General features: G+C 36.4%; 1 protein-coding gene across 2 annotated transcripts; it reads left to right on the forward strand.

Moving 5' to 3' along the window:
- The first annotated feature begins 525 nt into the window (after positions 1-525).
- LOC143647069 (zinc finger protein 705D-like) lies at positions 526-18,063 on the forward strand. Of its 2 annotated transcripts, none has more exons than XM_077116699.1 (6): positions 526-565; positions 4,349-4,432; positions 6,560-6,686; positions 7,422-7,520; positions 8,030-8,112; positions 8,546-18,063. In XM_077116699.1, exons 2-6 carry the CDS (start codon positions 4,421-4,423, stop codon positions 9,125-9,127), a joined length of 903 nt encoding a protein of 300 aa, XP_076972814.1. In that variant the 5' UTR covers positions 526-565; positions 4,349-4,420; the 3' UTR covers positions 9,128-18,063. The 2 variants fall into 2 exon arrangements, with proteins under 2 accessions (XP_076972814.1, XP_076972815.1); XM_077116700.1 differs by having other exon boundaries at positions 7,425-7,520.
- The last annotated feature ends 208 nt before the right edge of the window (positions 18,064-18,271 follow it).

The following is an 18,271-nucleotide window of genomic DNA, read 5'->3' on the forward strand; positions in this document are numbered from 1 at the left end:
ACCTAACTGATGAGATGGATTTGAAGGAAGGGAGAGGTTTCTGATAAAGATTTAATTTATTTTATAGTTTTATTCAGATAAATTGGAGACATTCACCTTAGCCAGAAGTAACATGACTTTTCTATTTAATAGAACAGAAGAAATAAGTAGTGTGTATGCATGAAGGGATATTTGAAGATATTATGGTATTATAGTGTAATTTGGCAAATTATGCAAGCCATCTGCTTTACAGGAGGTGTCATAGTTAGGTTAATGTGTTGACTTGACAACGTGGTCTGTCTGGTTGGGCAAGTGCTTGCGTGTCTGTTGCTATAAGGACATTTCATAGAATTAAATCATGATCACATCAGATGTATCCACAGCTGATTGCATTTGTAATCAGCCAAGGGGAGTGTCTTCTGCAACAAGTGATATTTAATCTAATCTCTGGAAAGGTTTTAAGGAGGATTCAGAAGAGACAGTCGGCTGGTGAGCCTCTCCTGTGGAGTTCGTCCAGACCCTTCATCAGAGTCGTCAGTGTCACAGCCTGCCCTACAGATTTTGGACTCTATACTCCCACAGTTATGTGAGTCACTTCTATAAATTTTGTATCTATGGATATATCCTGCTGATTCTGTTTCTCTAGAGAACCCTAGCTTATGTAGCTTGGTATTGAGAGTGGGGTGGTTCTTAAGAAACAGAATCTTAAAAATGGGTTTTTATGATTGATTTTCTACTCTGACTGAACTCAAAGGCACTAAGGACTCTGATTCCCATAATCAGAATGACACTGCCAATCCACGGAGTGAGTTGGCAAATGAGATAGTCCAAATGGTGACCATTCGATTCTTCTAATGCTTTGATTGTATGAAACCAGGCTCTGGGGAATAATGTTTTTGACACATTTATAGTTTTGTGGAAATAGGAGGTATAGAGATGTTGGCTTATTGTTGTTAGGCACACTGTATGCAACAATGAGTGGAAGGGATGGGCTTAAGGCTTCAAATGAGAAGCTTATATGCCGTCTGACAGATGTAAATACTTCTATGAGTGTCTTGAACGAAAATCTTATTTCCTGTAGCCATAGACTTGAGATATCTGAAAATTAGACTCATAATCTTATTGCTAGAGTAGTAACTTTACAAGGTAGACTGAAATCTCAATCTTGCATGGTGTCTGCCATTAAAGTGAGGGCATTGATTGGAAAGGAGTGGGACCCTGAAAAATGGTATGGTAACATATGGATTGATAATGATTTTGGTGGGGAGGTTGAAAGCCTAACTCATGATGAGTCTTCTCTAGATAACCCCATAATAGTCTTCCCTGAGGACATACCTGCCCCACCTCCAGCTGCCTTGAGGAGTTGGCCACCCAACCTCCACCTGAAGGGATTAGCCTTACAATGATTAATCCTGTTTCACCAGATGAAACTACAAATGAATGCCTGGAAGCAAATGTCTTGGAAGATACTTCTAATTATTTCCATGATCCACCCCACCCCCAACGCCCCTCATTTCTTCCAGAACTATAACTAAAGTCCCAACAGGCCCCCAAAGATGAGGTACAAAATATCACACATGAGAAGGTACATTATACTCCAAAAGAACTGTGTGAGTTTTCCAATTTATATAAAGAAATGTGTGTGACAATGGATTTTAAGGGTGTGGGATAATGGTGGAAGGAATATAAAGCTGGATCAGTCTGAATTTATTGATATGGGCTCACTAAGCAGAGATTCTACATTCAGTGTTATAGCTTAAGGGGTTAGAAAAGTTTGTTTGTATGATTGACTGAAACTTGGATCAAAAGGTGGCCATTACCTAAGGTTAAAATGCCAGAACTGCACTGGTATAATGTAGATGAGGGGATTCAGAGGCTTATGGAGATTGTAGTGTTAGAGTAGATTTATCATGCAAAGCATGCTTTTACACTCCAGGAATATCTGGAGGATGCACCTCTTACCAGAACTGTACAAAATAAATTTGTGAGGCTAGCGCCATCATCCCTAAAGAGCTCTGTACTTGCACTTCTCTGTAGGTCAGATATTACAGTAGGAACTGCTGTCACTGAGCTGGAATCCTTAAACACAATGGGGATGACTGGATCCCAAGATGGCAGAAGTCAGGTGGCAGCACTTAATTGCCAAAGACAAGGTTTATGTGGCTACCATAATAGACAGCAGACTCAAAGCAGGAGTCAAAAGAATCTGACTTCACAAAGACTTGTGGCATTGGCTAGTAAATCATGGGGTACCTAGAAGTACAATAGGTGGGCAGTCTACTGAATTCTTGTTTGAGCCATATAAACCAAAGAGTTCTAGTTCAAGTGAACAGAAGTCTAAATTGAATTACAAAAACTGAGAGTCCTGGTCCCTTAATCAATTTCCAGACTTGAGACAGTTTCCAGATCCAGAGCCCCTTGAATGAGGGGAAGGGCAGATCCCTTTGGGGGAGTACCCTGTTACACTTCCGCAAATTAATACTGTTAATCTTCCTCCAAGCCTTCCCCAAGGAGATCTACAACCTTTTACCATGGCAACTGTGCATCAGTAAAAAGGAAATTATCAGATATTTTGGGGATTATTAGGCACTGGTTCAGAACTGACATTAATTCCAGGGGAACCAAAACATCACTCTGGTCCACAAGTCAGAATGGGAGCTCATGAAGGTCAGGTGTTTAGACCAGTGGCAATATCTTACTCAAGAACTGTGTCAGATGCAGTCATGGAAAATTGCAGGTATTTGGAGGGAGATTTGATTATTAGATGTTGTAAATAGTCAGAGGGTTATAATGATGGTCTTGGTAAATATCTGTTGAAATTACAAACTGCAGACTTAACTGGGCAGTACAAATGAGGAGTAATGGGGGATGATGCTTGTTGAGAAGAGTTAATGTAATTTAGCACCCTATGTAGAAGGAGAATATGGGTGTGGGAAGTATTTTTGTGGAAAACTAGGAGAGGAGATTGTGGTCACAGGGCGGAAACTCTGATGTTTATGTGAGAGGGACATTATATGTAAGACCTTTGGGTGGTGTGCAAAAACTCCAAGAATTTAAGCTTGGCAGACAGGCAGAGCAAAATTCAAATTCTAGCCATGTCATTTTCTAGCCATGTAATTGTTTCATAATACTAAAATTTTCTGAACCTCTGATCATGTCATTTGTTAAATTTGTAAATAAACCATAAATAGCAGGATCATTGAGAGATTTAAATAAATACAATTAATCATCAAGCAGAGTAACACATAATTTTTTACTTTTTTTCTGGAACTCAGATACAAATTAGTGAGTTAATACTATTATTGTTTATGTGAAATTATTATCATTTGTACATTAAATGCATTTAGCTATTAACAATGTTTTAAAGGTAATTTGCTGGTAATGAACTATTAGTGCTTTTGCTCTCTCTCTCTTCCCCTCTCACACACACTCACACACTGTGACACACACATGAGATATACAGAGAAGAAAAGAGAGATGCAAAGATGTTCCCACAAATGATGATTAATATGGAACAAGATTTCAGCAGCCACATTACTAAATTATTAGAAAGAGCAACTAGATATCATCACAAACCCCTTAATTCTTTATTTTCTGAGCCTCTATGCTTTCTGAAGATCATGAGACATGACAGAAATCTTATGACACATATACTCCTGATTCTTTCTTATACAGGATATTTGGGGTCATCATTTGGAGGATGGACATCACAGATCCTTATCATGAAATTGATTAACTGTATCATGAAATAATTTTTAAGTTGTATGACTGATATAAAAATCCTTTATGGAAAGATCTAAAAGCCAGGTTTTAGGGGATTTAGGGAGTGATCTTTCCAGGAACCCCAATGGGTTAAATGAAAATGATTTAGGGCAACTGCATACACAAAAGGCAGTAGCAGGATACAGCAAGAAAGGAGTGAGGGTCTGGAGGGTGAGGATAGAAGGGGGAGAACCAATGTTAGAGCATAAAACAAGAATACTTAAATCTGAGAATTTCCACAGTATTTACCTGAGGTGAAGACCAAATCCACATGTAGCATGAGTTAAGGATACCTATCTTAGAATCATGGAGGTGATTGAAAAATTCTGAACACAATGGTATAATTAACACATGACGCTCCATGAGTTTCATGTTTCTACCTGTAAGATATCTGTACTCACTTCATTATTAGCAAAAGCATCCTTAACATTCTTTTATTTGAGTTTAGGAGATGAGAGTCTTCCCCTGTTTCTCTTATAGCACACTACATGTTTCTGTAAGTTGGGCTGGTAGGGTTACTTCCAGGTGAAGTTTTGGGTATAAATGACAGTTGGGTCTGGAAATTGTGGGCAAACCTTTGAATCTTTACTTCTTTCATGATTCTCAGTATTGACCATTTCGTGCTTGGACCATCAGAGAGTGAAAATCCGGAGGAAGACAGTTAGTGGAACTATTGACAATGCAACCGCTGGTGAGTAGGGAATTGGTATCTCTACTTAAATACATGTTCAGGAATATGAAGATTTATACTATTGCCTTGACCCATTCTAGGTATGCTCATGAGATATTTACATATTTGAGAACCATTTAAGTATACCAAAGACTGGTACAATTATTATGGTCCTGGAACTGAGCAGGACATAATCTCCAACCTTCCAACATTTATACCAATTAGTTCCAGCTTCTATTAAGGCTGTGCATTCACAGAAGAGATATGAGAGTATTTATTTTCCTCATGAAGCCCATGGTCTCAATGTTGACGTAATTCACTTATTCACTTCTATGGGGGTGTAAGGTAGTTCTGTGGTAGGATTCTTGCTTACCATGTGGGAGACCACAGTTTGATTCCCAGTCCATGCACTTCCCAAAGAAAAACGAACAAAACAAACAAACAAACAAAAATTCAACATGTGGTACTGCAATAATAGAATACTCACATGGAAAAATTGTGAAATGTGACCCTGCCATACAGCATACAAAACAACAACATCAAAAACACTTCTGCAACTTTGTAAGTGAAAGCAATAAAGAGGGAATATGGTTTCCTTACTTTCAGCTGTATATACAGAAGCATTGTAAGTATAGTAATATTTTAGAATCTGTGAGATATTTGAAGAACTAGAGAGAGAGAGAGAGAGAGACCAGAATAAATAGTCTCTTTTATCCTTTAACAGAGAGTTATGATGAATAGACATGAGACACAATGAAAATTGCAGTTTGAAGGTCCAGGAGAATATTGAGTATGAGAGGCCTTTTACCACAAGAGTAGGAGGACACTATAATTTGTAGCAGTTTCCAGAGCCCCTGTTTTTTACTACTAAGCAGCCTACCTTCATATCTCACAATAAACACCTGCATTCTGCAGAGTTGAAGGAGGAAGAGCCTTCTATTTCCAAGTGCTGTATGTACAAAGCCTGTACAGTTCTGCAGAAATATGCATACTGCTTCAAGTCTTTCTGTCATTTGAATAAACAACAGATTTATCACCTGTACTTGACAAGTGTTGGTTAGATAGGAATCATTGGATTTTTCAAACCTTGTAACAGTTTGTAAAACCATTTCATAATGAGGAAACTGAGGTCATTGACGATGCCTCAGATTGGTTAAGGTAGCTTTTAAATTTGGGTTCAGGTGGAGGTTAGGTATCACACAATGGGGGAGGAAGTCAATATTGCATGTGTAAAGTAGTTTATTACTCTGAGACTCTAGGGAAAGAAGGCAGCCAAGTAGAATGTGTGGGAAGCATGAACAGTTCTGGCTTTGTGTGAGCAGCAATAAACAGAGCAAAAGGGACACATGAGATTCTGATTTTAATGTGGGGAAGGGGTGAAGGTTAGTAGATTTTTCACAAGAGTCAGGGATTGGTTACTTTAAAGCAAATACCTGTGGAAGTGAATGGGTACTTAGGTTTCCAGAGTTGTAGGTAAGATAACCATTTCCAACCATCTGTGGATTCTGGGGGATGCATGTCAGTGATTTGGGTGGTGACCACAGATGTATGTTAGGATTCTGCAGAATTTAGTCTGCATTGATGGAAAACTCTTTTAATAGGACAAAGGCCAGTGTTGAGGCAAGTAACTTGGCCAAAATAAGGTGGAATGTAAGACAGGAAGCAAAAATATTTTGATAGGGCAGAAGGGAACAATTGAACCATAGCTGTGTTAAAAAGTGGCAGATCAAAAAAAAGTGGCAGATCATGAATAATGCTTGTTTTGTGATAAGTCTGTGGATTTACATGAAACTGATGAAGAAGAATTATTAAGCTATCAATTCTGAAGAGCAAATTTTATGGTCTCCATTTGGAAGTTATTATCAGTTTGTGGGCAAATTTTCAGGATTTATCACACCATATGTTAAGATATATTATGCCATGTTGAGGTTTTATATATTCAGAGTGCCTGTCTCTGTGAGTGTATGAGTGTATCTGAAAGACAGATGCCACACTAGCAGTGAGAATGATCTGCCTGGAATCCCAAACACAGCTTGAGATTTTTATACACACAAGACTTTCCCTCCCTCACTGCTGTCATTTCAACCAACTAACGCTGGATATTAGTAGTGATGTCTGTTCTGAACCCAAATGCCTTTGTTAATTTAGGAATCAGTGACCTTCAGGGATGTAGCTATAGACTTCACCCAGGAAGAGTGGGCTATGCTGGACATAACCCAGAAAAAGCTGTTCAGAGATGTTATGCTGGAGAGTATCAATCATCTGGTGTCCATTGGTGAGTTTATTAATTTTTTTCAATGACCTATCCATCTATCTATTGCCTATCATTTATCTAATCCATCCTCAAGTTATTCAAGGATCTAGACAAATTTCCCATATGTTACCCTGATCCTTGCCCTGATTCTATCATAACTGTTGTGACTACTTAAAGGAAACTTTGTCTCCTAACTTTTTGCTTTCATCTCATTTGTCACACTAAGGGCATATGATCTTCCTGACAAAAATTTCATGTCTTTATTGCTGCTCAATCTCCCACATTCAGAAAATCCTATGAACTCAATGACTATTATTTCTAAGAATAAAATAAAGGGAATAAATATCTCTAAATAATTATTATTCTCTAAGGACTGTGGTGAAGTTACAGCACACAGTAGAAAAATAACAGGTATGCCCTTTCCCTCATAGAATGTAGATTGTCCTGGTAGAGCTTATGTTCATTGGATTCATTTACCAAATACTCTTCAACCATCATGGAGTCATAATCTCTCTTTATATGAAAAGACTCAGGAAGCTGTAGCCTGTGAATCTATGTAAAGGCATCTACATGACCTTAATGTCTTTGGCTGAAGGTCAAGATTCATCCTTTGCTGGAAAATGTTTATCAATATCCTGTGTTTAAAATACACTTCCTTGTATTTTACCTTATTGTTCCTCATACTCTGCCCTGGACTTGAGTTCATGAGCTTGTGTGAGCATAGAATTAAAAATCTATGCTTCTTTTTCTCTTAAGTAGGATACCAACTCTGCAAATCAGAAGTGATTTCCCAGTTAGAACAAGGAGAAGAACTGTGGAGAGAAGGATTAGGATTTCCACAAGGGAAGAGTCCAGGTGAGTTCTGGAACCCTGTGATTCAGTATGATGAGGGGCCTGGTCAATGACTGAACAGGATTTTAGAAATATCAACTGAAGATTTCCTTAATTAAGTGGAGTTCCATGAAATGGAAATGTAGGCTATGACTTTGGGGGGAAACTCTCAAACTTGTGTTTATTCCCTACATGTATGAATCTCTAGTCAGGAATCCATCTGTGATTGTATTTGGATTAGGTAAAGGGATATTTATGTACTTATAGGAGTTAAATTTTCACATGTTGTCCATTGTACTGATCATCCTCTTTGAGGATTTCCCCTCTATTTCCCAACAAATGTCCCATCATTATAATGACAAAAATATTTTAACGATGTCAATTTCTGGATTAGTTTTGCTATGTACTAGAGTACACCTTAATTTTCCATTTTTCCCCATCTAAATGACAAGAACATTATCATATGAGCATTGGGGTTTCCAAACATTTCATTCTGCTAATGCCACTCTATAATCTTTTAAAAATTATTTCAGGCAGGGAAAATGACCATAAAAAACAAGAAATGAAAATGATGCAACATGTTGGCAAGAAGAGCACAAATGCCATCCAGCCAAAGGTAAGCTTCGTGGAGTTGAACACTGGTCTTCTGAATAAAAAACTGGGATTGAGAAATTTGGGGGTTCAGCACAAACATATTGCTGTAATTAAAGATGGGATTACACTGTGCCCTACAAAATGTTTTGATAGTTTAAATTGTGGTGGAAAATTAGCCTGAGATGAAAACCATAAGCTGAAGTCTTATAAAAGGACAATTTCATAAACGTTCATATACCTGTTCTTTAAAACATAATGAAGCTTTCCAAATTAGTGAGGTTTGTAGTTGAGATGATACAAAAGAGAAAATCTCTCCATACAAGAAAGTAGCACACCATATGCATGTAAGTAAAGTGATAAATCTTCACTTGAGAGTAACTGAATCATTAGACTAAAGAATTGAATTAATGAATATATATGGGCACATCTTTAACAGTCTTTTTTCTCATTTGTAGCAGCATATTTCTTACACTGGAGATCCCTTGGAAAATAATGATTTGGAAGACTACACTCACTCTGCATTGAATGATATGGGAAAGAAAGCCTATATGAGCAAACAATTTAAAAAAGCTCTCAATGACCAGTCATTCTTTAGTCAACATAACCAAATTTATACTGGATATAAATCATATGACTGTCATCTATGTGGAAAAGTCTTCAGAAATGGCTCTGTCCTTAGAAAACATGTGAAAATACACACTGGAGAGAAGCCATATGGCTGCTATCTATGTGGGAAATCTTTCATTTATCCTTCTCAACTCAGACAACATGAGAAAATTCACACTGGAGAGAAACCATATGTCTGCAATCAATGTGGGAAACCCTTCCGTCAGCGTAGATACCTTAAACAACATGAGAGAACTCATACCGGGGAGAAACCATTTGTCTGCTATGTATGTGGGAAAGGCTTCATTGATAGATCTACCCAAAGACAACATGAGAGAGTTCATACAGGAGAGAGACCATATGCCTGCCATCTATGTGGGAAATCCTTCAGTCAATATAGTAGTCGTAGGCGACATGAGAGAACTCACTGAAGAGAATCCATATGCCTGAATTCTTTGTGGGAAAAGTTTTAGACATTATTCTGACATCAGAAAGTCTGAGAAAGCTAATTAAATATATTGTACAAACGGAAGAGTCTTCAGGTACAACTCTAACTTTAACAAAAATGAAAAGAAATCAAAATAGGAGTATAGGGTGGGCCATGTGGCTCAGCAGGTAGAATTCTCACCTGCCATGCTAGAGACCTGGGTTTGATTCCCAGTGCCTGCTCATGCAAAAAACAAAACAAAGCAAACAAACAAAAAAAACCACAGTGTGTATTTCCCTGTTAATATAATCAGTGTGTAAATGCTTTTATTTACTATATATCATTAAACAACATGATTCCTGGGAGAAACAATATGTCTGGAATTACCTGTAATAGGTTTCAGCTGAGCTCCAGCCTTGGTGTGTGCAAGCATAGCTCAGAGTAGAAATAAGTCCTGACTTAGAAAAGATGGAAATGTCTTTACCAGGAAAAGGAAACTAGAGAGCAAGAGATAGTTTTTGAAGGAGTAGTTACTCAGTTAAAAAACATGAGAAGTCCTTTACTGACAGAGCAATGTGCATAATAAATGTGAGGTTTCACATTGTATGAAACATTCTCTGTATATAGAATGAAGAAAAGTATTTGGTGGTTTGAAGTTATTCATCAATGTTAAATTTTTCATGTGGATGAAATGTCAACCCTAAACTCAAAGTAAAAGGTATTTTTCTGCAGTTCTCATCAAGAATATCAGACTTGGAAAAACATCTAACAAGAATGCTTTACCACACGATTCAACAAGGAATTCAAAATTTTGCTGAATAACCTGTTAATGAAAAATAAAAATGTAGGATTCTTAAATGATCTGTGATGGCTGAATACAGATTTTTGTAATGAGATATGGGCAAGAAAATCAAAGGTCTTTTCAGTGGATTTAGTATTTGCAAATACTTATGAAGTAAAACATGTAGCTAAAAATTCTATAATGTTGGTCAGTTTTCTATTTTTTCCCTATAACTCTAAACATAATTATGATGACTAGGTTAAATCAGAAAATAATCTTGAATGTTAACTGAAAAATGTACAATTCAAGATGATGTGTCATAATTCTTATATACTGTTGAGAATGAAGTACACATCAGTGATGAATGGAACACAGGTAAATAAACCGATAACTTGGAAGTCATTTCTCATGATGCAGACATTCCCCCTTGAAAATGTCATTATTGGTCTTGTAATTTAAAATGGAATTAAAATTAACTTTAGTCTTAAATGAATAATAAGGTTGTAAGTACTGGAGTTTTGGAAGACCTGGGGATGATAAATTCCCACAATCCTGATGAGGCATGTGTCATTCCCTGCATCAAAAATATTTGCCACTATCTACCTCTAGAAGAGTTGCTCAGGCAGTGGTGGGGCGTCTGATAAGAATGCTGAGGTGGAAGAAGCTGGGGCAATTCTGGAGACTACTGATCTCAAGACCACTTCCAGCCATGGGCTCTGAGAAGGACTTTGAGTCTCTCTCTTTCACATCCCTACACAATGCCATGCCCAACACCAAGAGCTTCACCCTTGGAGGCAACCTGTTGGGGTTAGAGAAGGAGGCAGCAGTGTGGTGCCCTCTGAGGAGGTAGAGCACCCATGGCAAATAGGGCATCTGCTACCAGGGTAGGCACCATGACCTACTCAGCTTGCCATTCTGCTCCTGCCAGGAGCACTTGATCTACCTGCAATGAGAACAGCATAAGCCAATGCCCATCACCTCCTCTGAGAGCAACCATGTGTTCCACCCATCCACTGCTTGCTGATCTGACACCAGTTAACTCCTATGAATCATTCCTAATGTGCCACTATCTGGCCTCTGAAACCAATGCCACCAGGCTAGTCTCTGCCTGTGACTACACCATCATTGCCTGTTCTGTGCCAGCTGACCAAGGCTGATCTCTGAGAAGGAAAGCTGCCAGACTAAGTTCTGTGACCACTGCAAGCAGACTTGAATCTGAAAGATCCAAGTGCGGTATTGTCAGCAGGGGGCACAGAGTTTTCATGTAAGGACTACAAACCCTTCAGGTCTCAGATAGGGTTATGAATATGGACCAGGTGGCATCTGGCCTACTCTTTTTGCAAAACTGGCATCACCAAGATCAATGACAGAATCTGTAATCACATGACATGTACAGAATGTGGATGTGGGTTTTGTTGGCTTTGAAAGAGATCTCAAACTTGCATTACCTCAGCATCACTGTCTGCACCTTCTGGGACAAGAAGTCAGGGAGCCAGAAGAAGAAGATTCTTTGGCCACTGGACATACTGATTGGTGCTCCAGTGGGTTTTCTTATGGCTGTCATCATCTTTCCTGACAGGGTTACTGATTTTCCTGTCTATATTGCCAGGAAGATCTTAGCAGGTGTGAGGGAAGGAAAACATGCAAACACAGGAGAAATTTATCTATCACAGTCAGCTACTTTGTCAAGCATGTCATCACCAGTTACTGCTGCAGTTAGTGTTGTTTTTTTTTTTTTTTTTTGGCTTTCCGTTATGCTGGCATATGTCTATGGGTTTGTGCTTATTTCTCTCTTTCCTGGAGGAGGCTGTGGAATTAGGACAGCCAAGGGAAAGGGGGTTAAAATTTTCCCTGCGCGTAAAAAGTATGATGGTAGCTGCCATAATTCTGACAAGTAAGATGTATCTCACATTATATTGTATTCATTTCTTTATTTAGTTATTTTTGTATACTGTTTGGCAGGGGTCACATTTCATTCTTTCACCATGTGAGTATCACCTTCTTGCAGCACCATTTTGCTGTATGTTTTTTTGTTTTTGCTGTATTTTGTTTGGGAAGTGCAAAGAAACTAAAAAGAGTAGTAAACAAAAGTAAAGAATCAAAAAGAACCCAGGTTTCCTGCGTGGCAGGTGAGAATTTTACCACTGAGACACCCTTGCACCCCCTCACATAATATTTTTTTTACTTTTTTTACTGTATAGTATAACAAATATACAAAGCAAAAAAAAATGAAAAAGCAATAGATTTCAAAGCACTCTTCAAAAAGTGGTTGCAGGATAGATCCCAGAGTTTGTCATGGGCTACCATAAAATCCTCTTATATTTTTCCTTCTAGCTCCTCCAGAATATAGGAAGCTAGTGGGCTTAAATACTTTTTCATCATCACAATCAACCTTTTTGTCCTTTTTTGTGAACAATAACACACATACAAAAAAGCTATAAATTTCCAAGCACAGTACCACAAATACTTGTAGAACATATTTCAGACTTTGACATGGGTTACAATTTCACAATTTTAGGTCTTTAGGTCTAGCTGCTCTAAAATACTGGAGGCTAAAAGATAACAATTTAATGATTCAGCATTCACATTCATTTGTTAAGTCCTATCTTCTATGTATAATTCCACCATCACCTTTGGTCTTTCCATACCTCTCTTTGGGGTTGTTTGGGCTATGGCAATTCTTAATTTTTTATATTGGAAGGGTGTGTCACTAACATAAGGTAGGGAGATGGAACTATCTGATGTTCTGGAGAGGCTGGGCTAGGCTTCAGGTCTTATCTGGATCAGGAACCCATCTGGAGGTTGTAAGTTTCTGGCAAGTTACTCTAGTGCCTGTAACTCATGTGAAATCTTATATATTGCTCTAGGTGTTCTTTAGGAGTGGCTGGAATGGTCTTGGTTGGATTTTGGCAGGTTATGATAGGTAGCAAGTCTACCTGAAGCTTGCATGACAACAACCTCCACAGTAGCCTCTTGACTCTATATGAACTCTCTCTGCCGCTGATGTTTTATTAATTACACTTCTTTCCCCCTATTTGGTCAGTTTGGAATTGTGGATCCCATGGTGCCAAGTCTGGATTCATCCCTGGGAGTCCTCTTCCATGTTGGCAGGGAGACTTTCACCCCTGGATGTCATGTCCCACGGAGCGGGGAGGGCAATGATTTCATTTGCAGAGTTGGGCTTAGAGAGACTGAAGCCACATTTGAGCAACAACAGATGTGCTCTTATGTCACATTATATTTTAAATATAAAATTGCCTTTGTTGATCTCAGACATATATTATATCTTTTAGGCTTTTGTTAAAACTTCAATAGCAATGCTTTTTTTTTGTATGCTGTATGCGGGGTCACATTTCATTCTTTTTGCATGTGAGTATCCTGTTATCACAGCACTATTTCTTGAATTTTTGTATGCTTATTGTTAGTTTGTTTTGCTTATTTTTTGTTTGGGGGAAGTGCATAGACCAGGAATCAAACCTGGGTCTCCAGGTGAGATTTCTACTACTAAACTACCCCTGCACCCTCATAACAAAATTTTTTTTTGTTTTTTAATGAAAGACTCCATACTACTTAAAATTGATTAAACTTAAGTATCTTTTATATTTCCACCATTAAAAAAACTTTAAGTTCATTCAATGTGTTATTTGAACTAAGACCAGCATAGATGCATATGTGGAATAATTGAAATTCGTAGAATAAGACTCCAAGAAATATCTCCAATAACACAATAATTTAATAATATAAAAATATTTCAAAATTAAGTTCTCTGGATGTATTATAAAAATCCTTAAAATTCAATTCTTTGGGGAAACTTACTGGCTGTATTTTTCCTTTACATCATTCTTTTATTTTTACTATTTGAATTTTTTCTTAACTATAATCATTATATTATCATCATTATGCATTATAACATTTGGACATAAAAAGTATCTATGAGATAAGTACCTTACCTCCAAAAGTGATGGACTGTTAATATTGATTCATTGACACAGGCATTCATTAATTTCACAACAATGAATCTTCATAGATCTACAGAATAGCAAGAACCTCTGACAGTATCTTTCCTGTCAACTTCTGAAGGTAGATATTGTGGTAATCAGTATTATTTAATAACGTCATGATTTTGAATAAGATGAAATATGTTGAGCCTTCTGTGTTGTGTAAAATATTATGTTTTAACCTACAAGTTGAACATATTTCAGATGTGAGTAAGCTGAGATGTAAAAAAGATTGTTTTATTCATATATGCAAATCATTGTTGGCAATTTATGAAAAAGTAATGGATGTTTTTCATAGCCAATTCACTGTTAACATTCTTCATCATAACTTTCATTATCATGTAGTGAAATTTTAACCTGTTTTTGAGGCCTCTATGCTTATGGACCCTTAAGCTAAATTCTAAATAAACCTTGGTGAATAGCACATATTCTACTAGACTTGCTTAATCTATTTTTCTTGATGCTTTGAAACTGTTGAATATCCATTTCCAGACCTGCTTGTCCTTCCACTGTCAACTTCTCTAACAGGACATTAACTATGCGCCCATACTTCACATTCTGGTTTTCTTGTTCCCATTTTCTTGTGATCAGTATGACCATTTATGACACAGAGAACCTCGGAAATCTGCCAGAAGGCAGGGCAGGTGTGACTTTCCTACTGAGCTCCTGCTTGTAAGACTATAAATTCTCTCATTTGTTCCTCTCTGATAGTCTTTAGTTCAGAATTATTTGAAAGAGTTCATTAAGAAGTTTGCTTTCTCTTGTGGCTTTTTAATGTCAATCTCTTTACTGAAAGTTTAGTGATAGCATTGTATGACTAGGTTGCTTAAAAATGGTTACTTCAATATTTATAGGTAGATAATAACCTAGTGAAACTGGTTTCATGCTGAATATTGAGATCTTAGGAAGATTTTCTTAAAATTTTCTATATATCAGACTATACTCTCAAATCAGTTATTAGACTAGTACTGCCATATTATAGAAATGCAACAGGATTTCATGGTTTGAACACAAAATTAAAAACTTTTGCTATTTTACACTCATGAATCATTGTTAGGTTTCTTGCTTTAATTTACATAGAACAGTACAGCAGGGCTAAAACATCACACCTTCATGGAAAGATATGTTTTATTCCTTGGCCTTGTGATTTACTTGCTTTGTAGCTCTGGAAATGTTTTGAACATCTTTGAAACACCATTTCCATATATATGGAATTTGTAATAATGCCCACCCATGAATTTAATATTCATAAAATATTTCAAATAGCTGATTCTCAAAATAGTGGCTATGTTGAAGAAACATAAATCAATAAGAATTACAAATCACTGACAAAATCATTAATTATGTGATCCCTTCAGCACTGACATTTCTCCCATCCTAAACCTATAGTACTATTGTTTTTAAACAAGCAAGCAAACATGTAATAGGAAAATCCATGGATTTGCATTTTCTAAAAAGATTTTCTGTTAAGAACATGGATAGATGAGGAAGAAATAAAGAAAAAAATATAAATAAAATGAAAGGGGGAACAAGGGTTATGAGATACTTTGGAAATTCTCTTTTACTTCTATTTTTATTCTTATTTTCATAATTTTTGGACCCATGAAAATGTTTTAAAGGTTATTGTGATGATGAAAAAAAACTATTGTGATGGTGAATACACATCTATATGATGAAACTGTGAACCACTGATTTTATACTCTGGGTCATTATATAGTATGTCAATATATCTCAATAAAATTACATTAAAAAGGATCCTGTTACAGCCCAGCACAGAGTACATGCTCAATAAATGGAAACACATTTTTATATGTCTGAAATTTTTTTAAAAAGAATATGACATTAGAAAATATACTGAAATGATTTGTATAGAGATTGTAAAACTTAGACATTTCCTTACTTGAAGCTTGAGAAAGGGCAGGAGGATCTCTGCACAGCAAAGTTTTGCTGGGATAACTAAAATATTGTATAGGTGCTCTCATTCCTTAAAATATAAAATAAAATTTCATTGACTTTAACACATAACCTGAAGGATGCCTTTTTCAATTTGAAGAATCAATAAAATTTTTAATTTGTATTTTTCATCCACACAGCCATACAAAATTGAATATACTTAAAGTTATTTCAATGTTTTTGTACATTTACCAGTGAATTATGCATATAGTGATCTGGAAACTGTGTAGATAAATCATGAACAAATGCTTATATGCTTTTTCATAATATGCTATGAGAAATCCTTAGAATTACACCTGAAATATAAGGAATCATGTATGTATTTTATTTTTATGACAAGAGTTCACTTACTTTGTACCACCTGAATATATATGTTCTAGTTTGCTAGCTGCTGGAATGCAATATACCAGAAACAGAATGGCTTTTAAAAGGGGAATTTAATAAGTTGCTAGTTTACAGTTCTAAGGCTGAGAAAATATCCCAATTTAAACAAGTCTATAGAAATGTCCAATCTTAGGCATCCAGGGAAAGATACTTTGATTCAAGAAGCCCGATGAACTTCAGAGTTTCTCTCTGAAGTGGAAAGGCACATGGCAAACAAGGTTAGGGTTTCTCTCTCATCTGGAAAGGCACATGGTGAACATGGCCTCATCTGCTAGTTATTTCTCCTGGCTTCCTGTATCATGAAGCTCCCTGGGAGGTTCTCCAAAGCACTGGCTGATGGACTCTCTGCTTCATGATGCTGCAGCATTCTCTGCTCCCTCTGAATCTCCTTCATTCTCCAAAATGTTACCTCTTTTATAGGACTCCAGAAACTAATCAAGACCCACCTAAATAGGTGGAGATGTGTCTCCACCTAATCCAGTTTAACACCCACTCTTGGTTAAATCACATCTCCAGGGAAATGATCTGATTATAGCCTCAAACACGCAGTACTGAATAGGGATTAGAAGAAATGGCTGTTTTTACAAAATGGGATTAGGATTAAAATGTAGCTTTTCTAGGATTCATACATCCTCTCAAACAAGAACAATGTAACACAGAGGTTAGCAAAGAGAAGATAATAGGCAGCATTTGTTGTAATAATTAATTAAATAGCATTAATATAATAATATATCCAATTTTAAGATAAACTGAATGCACCATAATTAAATTTATTTAAATGATTGAAATTAGTATTCTGCATACTGAAACTATAGGGAGCAGAGCCCTCCTATCCCTTCCTGTTTTGCTGGCATCATTGACACTAGATGCTATTATCCAATCACTTTGCACTTTCACTAACAATGATCAATTCTGCTTACAACTGCTGGGGCTGAATTTTTTAATTCCATGAATAATAAAAAATACATTGGTCTTATTGTGTGAGTATCATCCCTATTGATATTTTGTATTCCAATTTTATTAAAAATACCAGAGTGGGAGAGAAATGAGGGTGACTCACATAGAGGAGTGAAGAGGAGGAGAAGTTGAAAATGAGAACATCAAACACAGGTTAATTAATACTATCTTTTCTTATTCTGGAGAGGCAAAGCAAGATTTCTGGTAAGGGTACAATCATATTTCAAGTGCAGGCAAGGATGAGTGGACACCTGAGATGATTAAGACGATGGTAGGAAATATTTTGTTTTATAATAAGGGCATCTGTGTTAAGTTTTAGTTTAAAATACAGAGAAGAATGGCACTAGAGAAAATTCCTGTGTGTGTAGCACTTGGCATAAAAAGTAAATATTGCCCAAGTATAATTTCAAGTAGATAATTGTTTCCAGATGGCTCTAGAAAAGCAGAAGCTCTTCCATGGTTCATAGAAGCACTATTTATATTTCTGTCATTGATTTCCAGTTTTATTCAACTGTACTCAGACAACACAGGCATTATGATTTTAACAGTTGGGTATGTTTATATTTGGCCCAGGATATGGACTGTTTTTATATATGCTGAAAAGGCATTTACAAAGAATTTTGTACTCTGGAAGTGATAATCTATATGTCATAATTAGTTGTGCTGTGCTATTGAAGTGTGCGTACTAACTAGAGGGTATTTGCATTTCCAGCAATGATTTTAGAATTTTATATATTCTCTTTCCCATTATGTCATATGATCTGAGTTTATGTCATGAGTGCATACAAATTTGGAACTGTTATAATTTCCTATTAAATGAACTTCCTTATCATGATGAAAAATCCCCTTTTATATTGAGTCATAATTCTTGCCTCTGGTCTTCATTGTTTTACTAGAATTCAGCAGTGTAACTACAAAGACATTTTTGCCTTGTGTTGTATTATATATTTTCCTTTGTTTAAAATTTTATTTTTGATAAAAATAAAAATTATAAATTATAAAAGAAAAAATTATAAAAAGAAAAATATAAGATATTATATTTTTCTGTTTATTTTAAATATTATTTTTATCAAGA

This window comes from Tamandua tetradactyla, chromosome 9 (genome assembly GCF_023851605.1).
Source record: "Tamandua tetradactyla isolate mTamTet1 chromosome 9, mTamTet1.pri, whole genome shotgun sequence".
NCBI classification, from domain to species: domain Eukaryota; kingdom Metazoa; phylum Chordata; class Mammalia; order Pilosa; family Myrmecophagidae; genus Tamandua; species Tamandua tetradactyla.